The sequence below is a fragment of the Coregonus clupeaformis genome, chromosome 36 (assembly GCF_020615455.1).
Source record: "Coregonus clupeaformis isolate EN_2021a chromosome 36, ASM2061545v1, whole genome shotgun sequence".
NCBI lineage: Eukaryota > Metazoa > Chordata > Actinopteri > Salmoniformes > Salmonidae > Coregonus > Coregonus clupeaformis.
Window position 1 is genome coordinate 36,876,082 of NC_059227.1, and position 10,965 is coordinate 36,887,046.

Genomic DNA, 10,965 nt, shown 5'->3' on the forward strand with positions numbered 1-10,965 from the left:
ATCATGCAAAAGATAGTTTGTACTATCTTTTACCAGATCTAATATGTTACATTCTCTTACATTAATTTCACATCTCCACAAACTTCAAAGTGTTTCTTTCCAAATGATATCAAGAATATGCATATCCTTGCTTCAGGTTCTGAGCTATAGGCAGTTAGATTTGGGTATGTCATTTTAGGCGAAAATTGAAAAAAAGGATCCGATCCTTAAGAGGTTTTAAGAACAAAAAAAGGTGCGGCCACGGAGGGCATAGGCCCACCCACTTGGCAGCCAGGCCCAGCCAATCAGAATGAGTTTTTCCCCACAAAAGGGCTTTATTACAGACAGAAATACTCCCCAGACTATCCCGCAGGTGTAGAAGGCGGATGTGGAGGTCCAGGGCTGGCGTGGTTACACGTGGTCTGCGGTTATGAGGCCAGTTGGACGTACTGCCAAATTCTCTAAAACAATGTTGGAGGCGGTTTATGGTGGAGAAATTAACATTCCATTCTCTGGGAACAGCTCTGTTGGACATTCCTGCAGTCCGCATGCCAATTGCATGCTCCCTACAAACTTGAGACATCCGTGGCATTGTGTTGTGTGACAAAACTGCACAATTTAGAGTGGCCGTTTATTGTCCCCAGCACAAGGTGTACCTGTGTAATGATCATGCTGTTTAATCAGCTTCTTGAAATGCCACACCTGTCAGGTGGATGGATTATCTTGGCAAAGGAGTGTGGGGATCTAGATGTGATGACTAGCTTAGAAAGAATGCATTAATGATTAAACATAAAAGGTTTGTACTGTACTGATATAAATTGTTTCACATAACAAGCTGTGATTCATGTGAGGTACGTTAGGGGGTAGGATGGGATAAGACTTGCATTTCTCACAGACACGAACACTGCCTCTTTGTGATCTGTGAACCGCTCAAGGACGTGTACTGCAAATAGGTGCTGACTCTACAGGTTGTGATGATAACAATGTATACCTGGCAACAGTGAAGCACCAAGGGACTGGGACCAGCCTGTGCGCCAACGGATAGGCTGAGTAAGTCTAAACCACGCTCAGTCTCTACTCTGATTGGCCAGCAGGGAGCGGGAACTATCACTGTCAGAGTATTTTAAGAAGAACTCATAACAATGGCTTAGTTCTCTGTCTGCCCTGCGTGGTATTTTAGTGAGGCCGTATACGAACCATCATACTTATCATACATACATTTTGCATATAATAAATTTAGCTTGGATTGAATATCTCTTGATTATGTTTTCTCTTATTCCAATTCCAGATTTGAATTACGCTATTTCTAACAGGAGAAATGCTTACTAACAGGGATGTAGCACATTTGTGCACAAAATTAGAGATTTTTTTTTGCTTATAGAACATCGGACCAAGACTTTATAATAATATGCCATTTAGCAGACGCTTTTATCCAAAGCGACTTACAATCATGTGTGCATATATATTTACGTATGGGTGGTCCCGGGGATCGAACCCACTACCCTGGCGTTACAAGCGCCATGCTCTACCAATTGAGCTACAGAAGACCACCTTTTCAAGATGCTTTTATGGTTTTTGTTCAGTGTATTATACGTAATGACGTGTATCTTCTTCATACTGTGCAACTAATGTCGTTTTTTATTCAGCCAGGCTGCATATCAGCCTACCATGGAAGGAGAGCCAACTGTCCTGTCTGAATTACTTTTGTAGACTGAAATACGAGGATGAGTGCCCCCTTCTGCAACATGTTTACTCAGTCTGAAGAAAATTGATCTGGCACGTGAGGTAGAGCTATTCTCCATGTAGAAATTGTTCAACTTTACAGTAGTATATAAAAACATAAACGGGTCATTTGACCAAGAATTACAACACTCCCGACAATCTGTGAGCAAGTGAGAGTTGTTACTGTCTGCAGTGCAGTGTTTAGTGCTGACTCCGTTTACTCTTTATAAATGGCTCAGCACGCAACAGATAGGCTCCTGGAGCTAAAACAAAAAGTTGGCAGTTGTATCGACGAAGCCAAAGACGGGCTTCATCGTCTTAGCAAAGACATATGGAGTTGCCCAGAACTCGCATATGAAGAAAGAAAGTCACACGACAGGTTAGTTGCCTTTTTCTCAGAGCAGAAGGGATGGACTGTGGACAGTCACTTTAAACTCGAGACAGCATTCCGTGCCATATGGGGACCCGTCGGTGGCAAGGCCAAGGGGAACAAACATGTCATAAATGTTGGTTTCTTGTGTGAATACGACGCACTGCCGGGCATTGGACATGCATGTGGCCATAACCTCATAGCTGAAGTAGGAGCTGCCGCAGCGATCGGATTAAAAGCATTGGTAGAATGCACACCCGATTTTCCTGTCCCAGTCCAGGTAAGATGTCTGAAGATATATTTTAGGCGCTTGCTCACGCACCCCCCACACGAGAGCACGAAAAACACTCACACTGGAAAATGTGTAGCTATAGGATATTTAGCGTGTTTTCTGACCACTCCAGCGACTTTTAATGGTTAACGAGCCTAGCGACAAATTCAGCAACTTTTCAGGCTTGCCTTTTTGGGGAGTTTTGCCACTGAGAGGTTTTGTTGCAGAAACTGTGCACACCCTGCCAGCGAAGCACAAGGGGAGGGGTGAACACGCTACATAGCGACTTCTTGCGATAAATCGAGGAGCCAATAGACATTCTCACTGAAAAATAGTTGCCAACACTGGGAAAATTGTCTTATCCTACTAATACATTTCTCAATAGCCTAAGGATGCATGTTCTCCATCTAGTAATCTGCTGTTAGTTAAAGGGATAGTATGGGATTTTTTGCAATGAAGCCCTTATCGATTTCTCCAGTCAGATTAACTCGTGGATTCCAGTTTATATGTCTCTGCATCCAGTGTGAATGAAGTTAGAAGTAGTTTCGTGAGCCAATGCTAACTAGCATTAGCGCAATGACTGAACGTCTACAATCCGACTTCCAGTCATTGCACTAATGCTAGTTAGCAACTGCGCAAACGCTAGATAGCAACGCAGATACATAAAAATGGTATCCACAAGTTCATCTGACTGGGGAAGTAGATAAAGGGCTTGGTTGCCGAAATCCCAAATGTGTAGCTGACTTTTACTTCTGGGTTAACCAAGAATAGCAGTTACTCATTTAACGTAAAATAATATGCCATTTAGCAGACGCTTTTATCCAAAGCGACTTACAGTCATGCGTCCATACATTTTTTATTGTGTATGAGTGGTCCCGGGGATCGAACCCACTACCTTGGCGTTACAAGCGCCGTGCTCTACCAGCTGAGCTACATAGGACCACATGTAAAGAAAAGAAACTGAATGGTGTCATAGGATGAGTGTGTTAGGAGTCAAAATATGCCAATAAAGCATCATTTTTGAGTGCATTGTAAAAGAGGATGTGCATTAACCTAACTCCCATTTATTTTATTATCAGCCCTCTCCACATTTATTGGCTTTTAATAGCTCTGACATGGGCCAGGACTCAGGAGTTTTTCCGTGCAATATTGACCAGCCAACTCTTCTTCCACAGGTGACAGTGTTGGGAACCCCAGCAGAGGAGGATGGAGGGGGTAAAATCGACCTGATAAGGGAAGGGGCGTTCGATGGCCTGGACGTGGTATTCATGGCTCATCCCTCACAGGAAGATGCCTCCTGGCTGCCAGACGTGGCTGAACATGAGTAAGGTTATTTCAAGGGCTCACACACAATCAAAACAGTCAATTACAATGTCTGAATCCCAAATAATGCATTCCTAAAAGGGTACATTTGGGACGCACACAATATCTTTCATAATGTATTAAGCAATACAAACATATGGATCCCATTTCACATAGTTAATGGCTGCTAGAACGAAAACATATTAGAAAGAGATCCATTTAGTAGAGTTCAATCCATTGTTATCAGATAATATCCCCTTGTAGACTGAGATATCCATGAACTCTGTACTGGGGGCCCTAGCTGCATTGCAGAGTGCTATTTCAGGCTGCAGTCACTGCCAGGCAGTCAGGCCAGTTACAACATTTAAGATACAGCTGATGTTCCCTTGGCCTACTCTCAGAATAAACCACCAGGCCAACAGCATAACTCTAAAGGCCAAAGTCTGGTTTCTGGTTTAATTTCCAGTGAAAAGCATGAGTTGTGCTGACTAACAGTATAGTAAACTTGTGTATAAATAAATAAAGATAGTCGCACACTCTAAATATACTCAATATAATTTATGGGTAAACAACAACGTTTTGGCACTTATTTTTTTCAATTTCCAGTGTCATAGTGAGGTACCATGGCAAGGCCTCTCATGCTGCAGCCTACCCCTGGGAAGGAGTCAACGCACTGGACGCTGCTGTGCTCGCCTACAATAACCTCTCTGTGCTCAGACAGCAACTCAAGCCAGACTGGAGAATCCACGGTGAGGGACAGCCCACTGAGCCCAGTTAACATTAACACATATGTTAGTCCTGGTCTTATACATTCTTTTCACAATAAGTTCAGAGGCATTTTAACCTCAGAATGAGAGGCATGCAAACTCTATGCAGCAAACATTAACTAAGATAGTTACCTATTTTGCAATGTCTATGTTATACACTTTCTCCACTTGCTCACCAGCTACAACCCCAAACAGTGTTACTTTGTGATCCTGTGCAGGTATCATCAAGCATGGAGGGGTGAAACCCAACATCATCCCTGCGTACACAGAGCTGGAGTACTATCTCCGAACTCCCACACGCAAAGACCTGCCCATTATTAAGGCCAAGGCTGAGATGTGTTTTAGATCAGCTGCCATGGCAACTGGTTGTGAAGTAAGCGTGATGACAAAGTTACCACAAAGAAAGATATATCTACGTTTACTTTTTATTTTTATTTATTCTTTACATGTGAAGAAGTCATCTTGTTGCGTGTCACACCAATTATTGTTATATTTAACAAAACATTGACTCAACATATACATTATCCAATTAAAATACATATCCAGAGCAATTTACCAAATATTTTTTTTTTTTTTTTTTTTAAAGGTTAAACTGGAGTTTGCAAGGAATGCATTTTACAACGTTCTGCAGAATCTCACCCTGCAGGGGTTGTATGAGTTAAACGGCAAGGCTTTGGGGATCGAATTTGTTAAAAATGAAGATGTTCTCAAAATCTCCTCTGGTAAGACAGCCCAACTCAATCATGCATCCCTCCCTGTGCTTTCCACAGGCCCTCTTGTGGTCATCAGAAGATGTAGGAAGCAACATTCTTGTTATGCAATGAACCTGTAATGCTGTAACGTAGAACAAAATACCTTTGATAGTTTGTTATCTCCACAGGTTCCACAGACTTTGGCAATGTGTCTTTTATTGTACCTGGAATCCACCCATACTTTTACATTGGCTCAGATGCTCTAAACCACACAGAGGAATACACTGTGGCTGCTGGTACGTCTTTATCATACACCTGAAACAAATGACAAATATATGTTGTTGTTGTTAAAGGAAACATGTAGTCTACTCCATGACATGCAAGTATGGTGTCATGGAGTAGACTACATATGTTTTTCCCCTCCAGTTCAGTTCAGTAAATCTTTATTGAGAAGTTTGAGTGCAACATAAAACCATAATAACGGTGGATTCAATCATTTTTCACAAAGGCCTATTGTGCGTGTCTCTGAATCTGTCGTCTAGGTGATGATAAAGCTCAGTTCTACACCCTGCGGGCGGCGAAGGCCCTGGCCATGACAACCCTGGATGTGCTGCTGTGTCCAGAGCTGCTGCAGAGGGCCAGGGAGGAGTTAAAGGAGGCTAATCTGAAGGAGGAGCGTGCCCTGAAAGGTGCCTCAGAGGCCAAACATTGTGGAGGGGTGGCCCAGTACTGAACCACATACTGATGTGGGATCTTAATTTGATCACCCTGTTGCATGGGAACTTTCCTGCAGTAAAGGACATTTCAAACTTGTAGTGTATTTGAGGTTTAAAAAGGCTTCTGATGTTTTTTAATTTCTACTTTGACATTTCAGACTTGATTTTCCCTTACGGAAAATGTATCAACCCCTATAAAAATGTCAATTAATTATAATCCACATAATAATTCACATTTCCTGTTGCTGCAGGATTATTTTCCTGCTGTAGCAAACTGGCTCAAATTAAGATCCTACTGTATACTCACAGTAGGCTCTGGCAGATAGGGGAGCAGAGACCCACTCCATACCATGTCACCTCCTGCACACCTGATTCAACCAATCAACCTTGAAGACCTCATTGAGATTAATGTGTAAGTGCGGGGCTAGAACAAAACTCTGCAATCTGTAGCACTCTATTGACCAGCGTTTGTGTTCACTGATCTATCTGGTCAGTTTTGATATTCTGACAGCTGATGATTGGCTATCAATAGGAGGAAATAAAGCCTTAATAAACTTGATTTTCAGCCTTTCATAGAACCTTAAAAGCACTTATTGGCACTTCAACCAAAGATGTGTTCGCTGTACCTGTTATGTGTGAGCACTTAAATTGTTATTCACATTATATTTTTTTGTAGGATATACCTATCCAGGCTTTGGTTGAAATTAGACTTAATTCCAAACAGATGTCATATCAATGTTGCATTAGATAAGCCTAAATGCATTGGAAAGGAAGGTTTTTATATCTCCATTCAGGGAATTGAATAATAAATCTGACAAAAGTCTACTGATGCCCATAATTTGTTTGTTTTTCTTGGATTTCATTGCATGTGAATGAAGCAGTCATTATCTTATCTGGGCAGAAGCCTGTTAATTAAATGTAAGAACAATGTGCTGAATTTGTGAACAGCAAATAGATGAAAACATTTTAATCAATTACTTATTGTTTCAGAAACTGAGTTACAAAATCATCATGTCAATAGCCCATTTACCTGTCACACTTGTTGAATCAAACTAAAATAGATGGGAAGGGTGGTCAGAAACGTAAAGAAGTCCAGGAAATAATGTAAGAACAAATATTTTTTATCAGTTGACAGATTCATTCTAAAATACTGTACAAGTACTGTTATTCAGTAGTTATTCAATACATATTTAAGCATATCCAGAGAAGGGGGAACGCAATAAATATAGGAGAAATGGTCCATTTGAAACCACAATACACAAAATTATCCCGACATTGTATAGCACAGTTTGAAATAACCATTTGGAACATTTGTTTTGATATACATTACATTTCAGTTGCCAAGACATGCAATTCTGGATGCTACTATATATCTGATCTCATAATAACTGCACAATAATGTACTTATTGGTACAGAAGGTATTTGGTATAGCTTTGTTCCCTAACTTAACCAACCTCAAGGATCTATACTGGCTCACAAAAGTACAATTATTGGTGCTTTCGAGTGACCTTTACTTTGTATCTTTAACATAATGCTCACACATGCTATAATATACTGTATCTACTTGGATTGTTATTTCTTGAATTCTTGTTTTGATTAGTTGTGTATTTTTATTGTATCTGTGAGACATGCTACTGCACTGTTGGAGCTAGTTGTCACGTATATGAAGGAGCCAGGAAGCAGGTGCAGTAGGAGAGTTTAATAACAATTATGCAAGGCAACTGAACAAAACAGGGGATTCGTACTGAACATGTAAACAAACCAATACTGCCTGATAACTGAGACTACTGAGGGCTAAATAAAGGGAATCAAGGTAATGACGAAGTCCAGGTGTGCGTAATGATGGGGTCCAGGTGTGCGTAATGATGGGGTCCAGGTGTGCGTAATGATGGGGAGCAGGTGTGCATAATGATGGGGAGCAGGTGTGCATAATGATGGGGAGCAGGTGGGCGTAATGATGGGGTCCAGGTGTGCGTAATGATGGGGTCCAGGTGTGCGTAATGATGGGGTCCAGGTGTGCGTAATGATGGGGTCCAGGTGTGCGTAATGATGGGGTCCAGGTGTGCGTAATAATGGGGAGCAGGTGTGCGTAATAATGGGGTCCAGGTGTGCGTAATGATGGGGAGCAGGTGTGCGTAATGATGGGGAGCAGGTGGGCGTAATGATGGGGAGTAGGTGGGCGTAATGATGGGGAGCAGGTGGGCGTAATGATGGGGAGCAGGTGGGCGTAATGATGGGGTCCAGGTGTGCGTAATGATGGGGAGCAGGTGGGCATAATGATGGGGAGCAGGTGTGCGTAATGATGGTGAGCAGGTGTACGTAATGATGGGGAGCAGGTGTACGTAATGATGGGGAGCAGGTGTGCGTAATGATGGGGAGCAGGTGTGCGTAATGATGGGGAGCAGGTGTGCGTAATGATGGGGAGTAGGTGTGCGTAATGATGGGGAGCAGGTGTGCGTAATGATGGGGAGCAGGTGTGCGTAATATTGGTTGCCAGTGCCGGTGGTTAGTAGACTGGCGACGTCGAGCGCTGGAGAGATGGAGCGGGAGTAGGCGTGACAGTACCCCCCACACCCGACACGCGGCTCCAACCGTAGGACGACGCCGGCCAGGAGGATGGCCCCGAGAGCGAGGAGCAGGCCGATCCGGACGGTGGAGATGGAAATCCCTGACAATGATGGGGTCCAGGAACCCAACAGCGTTCCTCTGGGCCGTACCTCTCCCAGTCCACCATGTACTGAAGCCGACCCCCACAACGTCGGGAGTCCAGTAGGGACCTGACGGGATAGGCAGGGGTCCTATCGATGTCCAGGGGAGGCGGAGGAGTGTCGTGTGGGACGGCATCAGCTAGGGGATCAGAAACCCCCAGCCCGAGGAGGGAAACATGAAAAGAGGGTGAGATCCAGTAGTTGGTAGGGAGTTTTAAACAGTACAGTGCCTTGCAAAAGTATTCATCCCCCTTGACGTTTTTCCTATTTTGTTGCATTACAACCTGTAATTTAAAATTATTTTGATTTTGATTTAATGTAATGGACATACACAAAATAGTCCAAATTGGTGAAGTGAAATAAAAAAGATAACTTGTTAAAAAAATTCTAACAAATAAATAAACGGAAAAGTGGTGCGTGCATATGTATTCACCCCCTTTGCTATGAAGCCCCTAAATAAGTTATGGTGCAACCAATTACTTTTAGAAGTCACATAATTAGTTAAATAAAGTCCAACTGTGTGCAATCTAAGTGTCTAAGCAAGCGGCACCATGAAGACCAAGGAGCTCTGCAAACAGGTCAGGGACTAAGTTGTGGAGAAGTACAGATCAGGGTTGGGTTATAAAAAAATGTCTGAAACTTTGAACATCCCACGGAGCACCATTAAATCCATTATTAAAAAATTTAAAGAATATGGCACCACAACAAACCTGCCAAGAGAGGGCCGCCCACCAAAAGTCACAGACCAGGCAAGGAAGGCATTAATCAGAGAGGCAACAAAGAGACCAAAGATAACCCTGAAGGATCTGCAAAGCTCCACAGCGGAGATTGGAGTATCTGTCCATAGGACCACTTTAAGCTGTACACTCCACAGAGCTGGGCTTTACGGAAGAGTGGCCAGAAAAAAAACATTGCTTAAAGAAAGAAATAAGCAAACACGTTTGGTGTTCACCAAAAGGCATGTGGGAGACTCCCCAAACATATGGAAGAAGGTACTCTGGTCAGATGAGACTAAAATTGAGCTTTTTGGCCATCAAGGAAAACGCTATGTCTGGCGCAAACCCAACACCTCTCATCACCCCGAGAACACCATCCCCACAGTGAAGCATGGTGGTGGCAGCATCATGCTGTGGGGATGTTTTTCATCGGCAGGGACTGGGAAACTGGTCAGAATTGAAGGAATGATGGATGGCGCTAAATACAGGGAAATTCTTGAGGGAAACCTGTTTCAGTCTTCCAGAGATTTGAGACAGGGACGGAGGTTCACCTTCCATGAGGACAATGATCCTAAGCATACTGCTAAAGCAACCCTTGAGTGGTTTAAGGGGAAACGTTTAAATGTCTTGGAATGGCCTAGTCAAAGCCCAGACCTCAATCCAATTGAGAATCTGTGGTATGACTTAAAGATTGCTGTTCACCAACAGAACCCATCCAACTTGAAGGAGCTGGAGCAGTTTTGCCTTGAAGAATGGGCAAAATCCCAGTGGCTAGATGTGCCAAGCTTATAGAGACATACCCCCAAGAGACTTGCAGCTGTAATTGCTGCAAAAGGTGGCTCTACAAAGTATTGACTTTGGGGGGGGGGGGGTGAATAGTTATGCACGCTCAAGTTTTCAGTTTTTTTGTCTTATTTCTTGTTTGTTTCACAATAAAAAAGATTTTGCATCTTCAAAGTGGTAGGCATGTTGTGTAAATCAAAAGATACAAACCCCCCAAAAATCTATTTTAATTCCAGGTTGTAAGGCAACAAAATAGGAAAAATGCCAAGGGGGGTGAATACTTTCGCGAGCCACTGTAAGTAACCTCATTGACCCTCCGGAGGACCTTGAAGGGTCCCACAAACCGGGGGCTCAGCTTCCGGCAGGGCAGGTGGAGCGGGAGGTTCTTGGAGGAGAGCCAGATGCGATCACCAGGATGGAACACGGGAGCTTCACTGCGGTGGCGGTCTGCTTGAACCACTCGTCCACTGCAGGGGCCTCGGTCTGGCTCGGAGTCCACGGAGCCAGGGCTGGCTGATATCCCAGGACGCACTGGAAGGGAGTCAACCCGGTGGAGGAGTGACGAAGTGAGTTCTGGGCGTACACCGCCCAGGGAAGGAACAGGGCTCACTCCCCCTGTCGGTCCTGGCAGTGACTCCTTAGGGTGAGGGGTGCTGTGATCTGCGTGATTCCAATGGTCGCTTATCCAGGGCTTGGACCAGAAAAGGAGAGGAGAGCGAGTATGAAGTTATGTTCAGGGAGGAGGCGAGGGCCTGGTCGATTAAATTCCCTGCAGCACAGGAGTCCAGTAGAGCTGTAGAGACAACTCCTGAGGGACAGCCAGCCAATGAAATGGGAACTAGAAAGGGTTTGGCGGAAAACGATGATGGTGGAATATTCAGGCCTACCCTGGGAGACGGGATCACAGGGCCGTCCCTCTGCCCTAGTGGACTCCGGGT

At 43.9% G+C, this 10,965-nt stretch overlaps 1 protein-coding gene across 1 annotated transcript; it reads left to right on the top strand.

Moving 5' to 3' along the window:
• The first annotated feature begins 1,655 nt into the window (after positions 1 to 1,655).
• On the top strand, positions 1,656 to 5,983 carry LOC121552229 (peptidase M20 domain-containing protein 2). The gene is made up of 7 exons (XM_041864982.2): positions 1,656 to 2,351; positions 3,518 to 3,666; positions 4,251 to 4,393; positions 4,630 to 4,784; positions 4,998 to 5,133; positions 5,292 to 5,399; positions 5,646 to 5,983. The coding sequence occupies exons 1-7, from the start codon at positions 1,932 to 1,934 to the stop codon at positions 5,834 to 5,836; spliced, it is 1,302 nt and encodes a 433-aa protein (XP_041720916.1). The 5' UTR covers positions 1,656 to 1,931; the 3' UTR covers positions 5,837 to 5,983.
• The last annotated feature ends 4,982 nt before the right edge of the window (positions 5,984 to 10,965 follow it).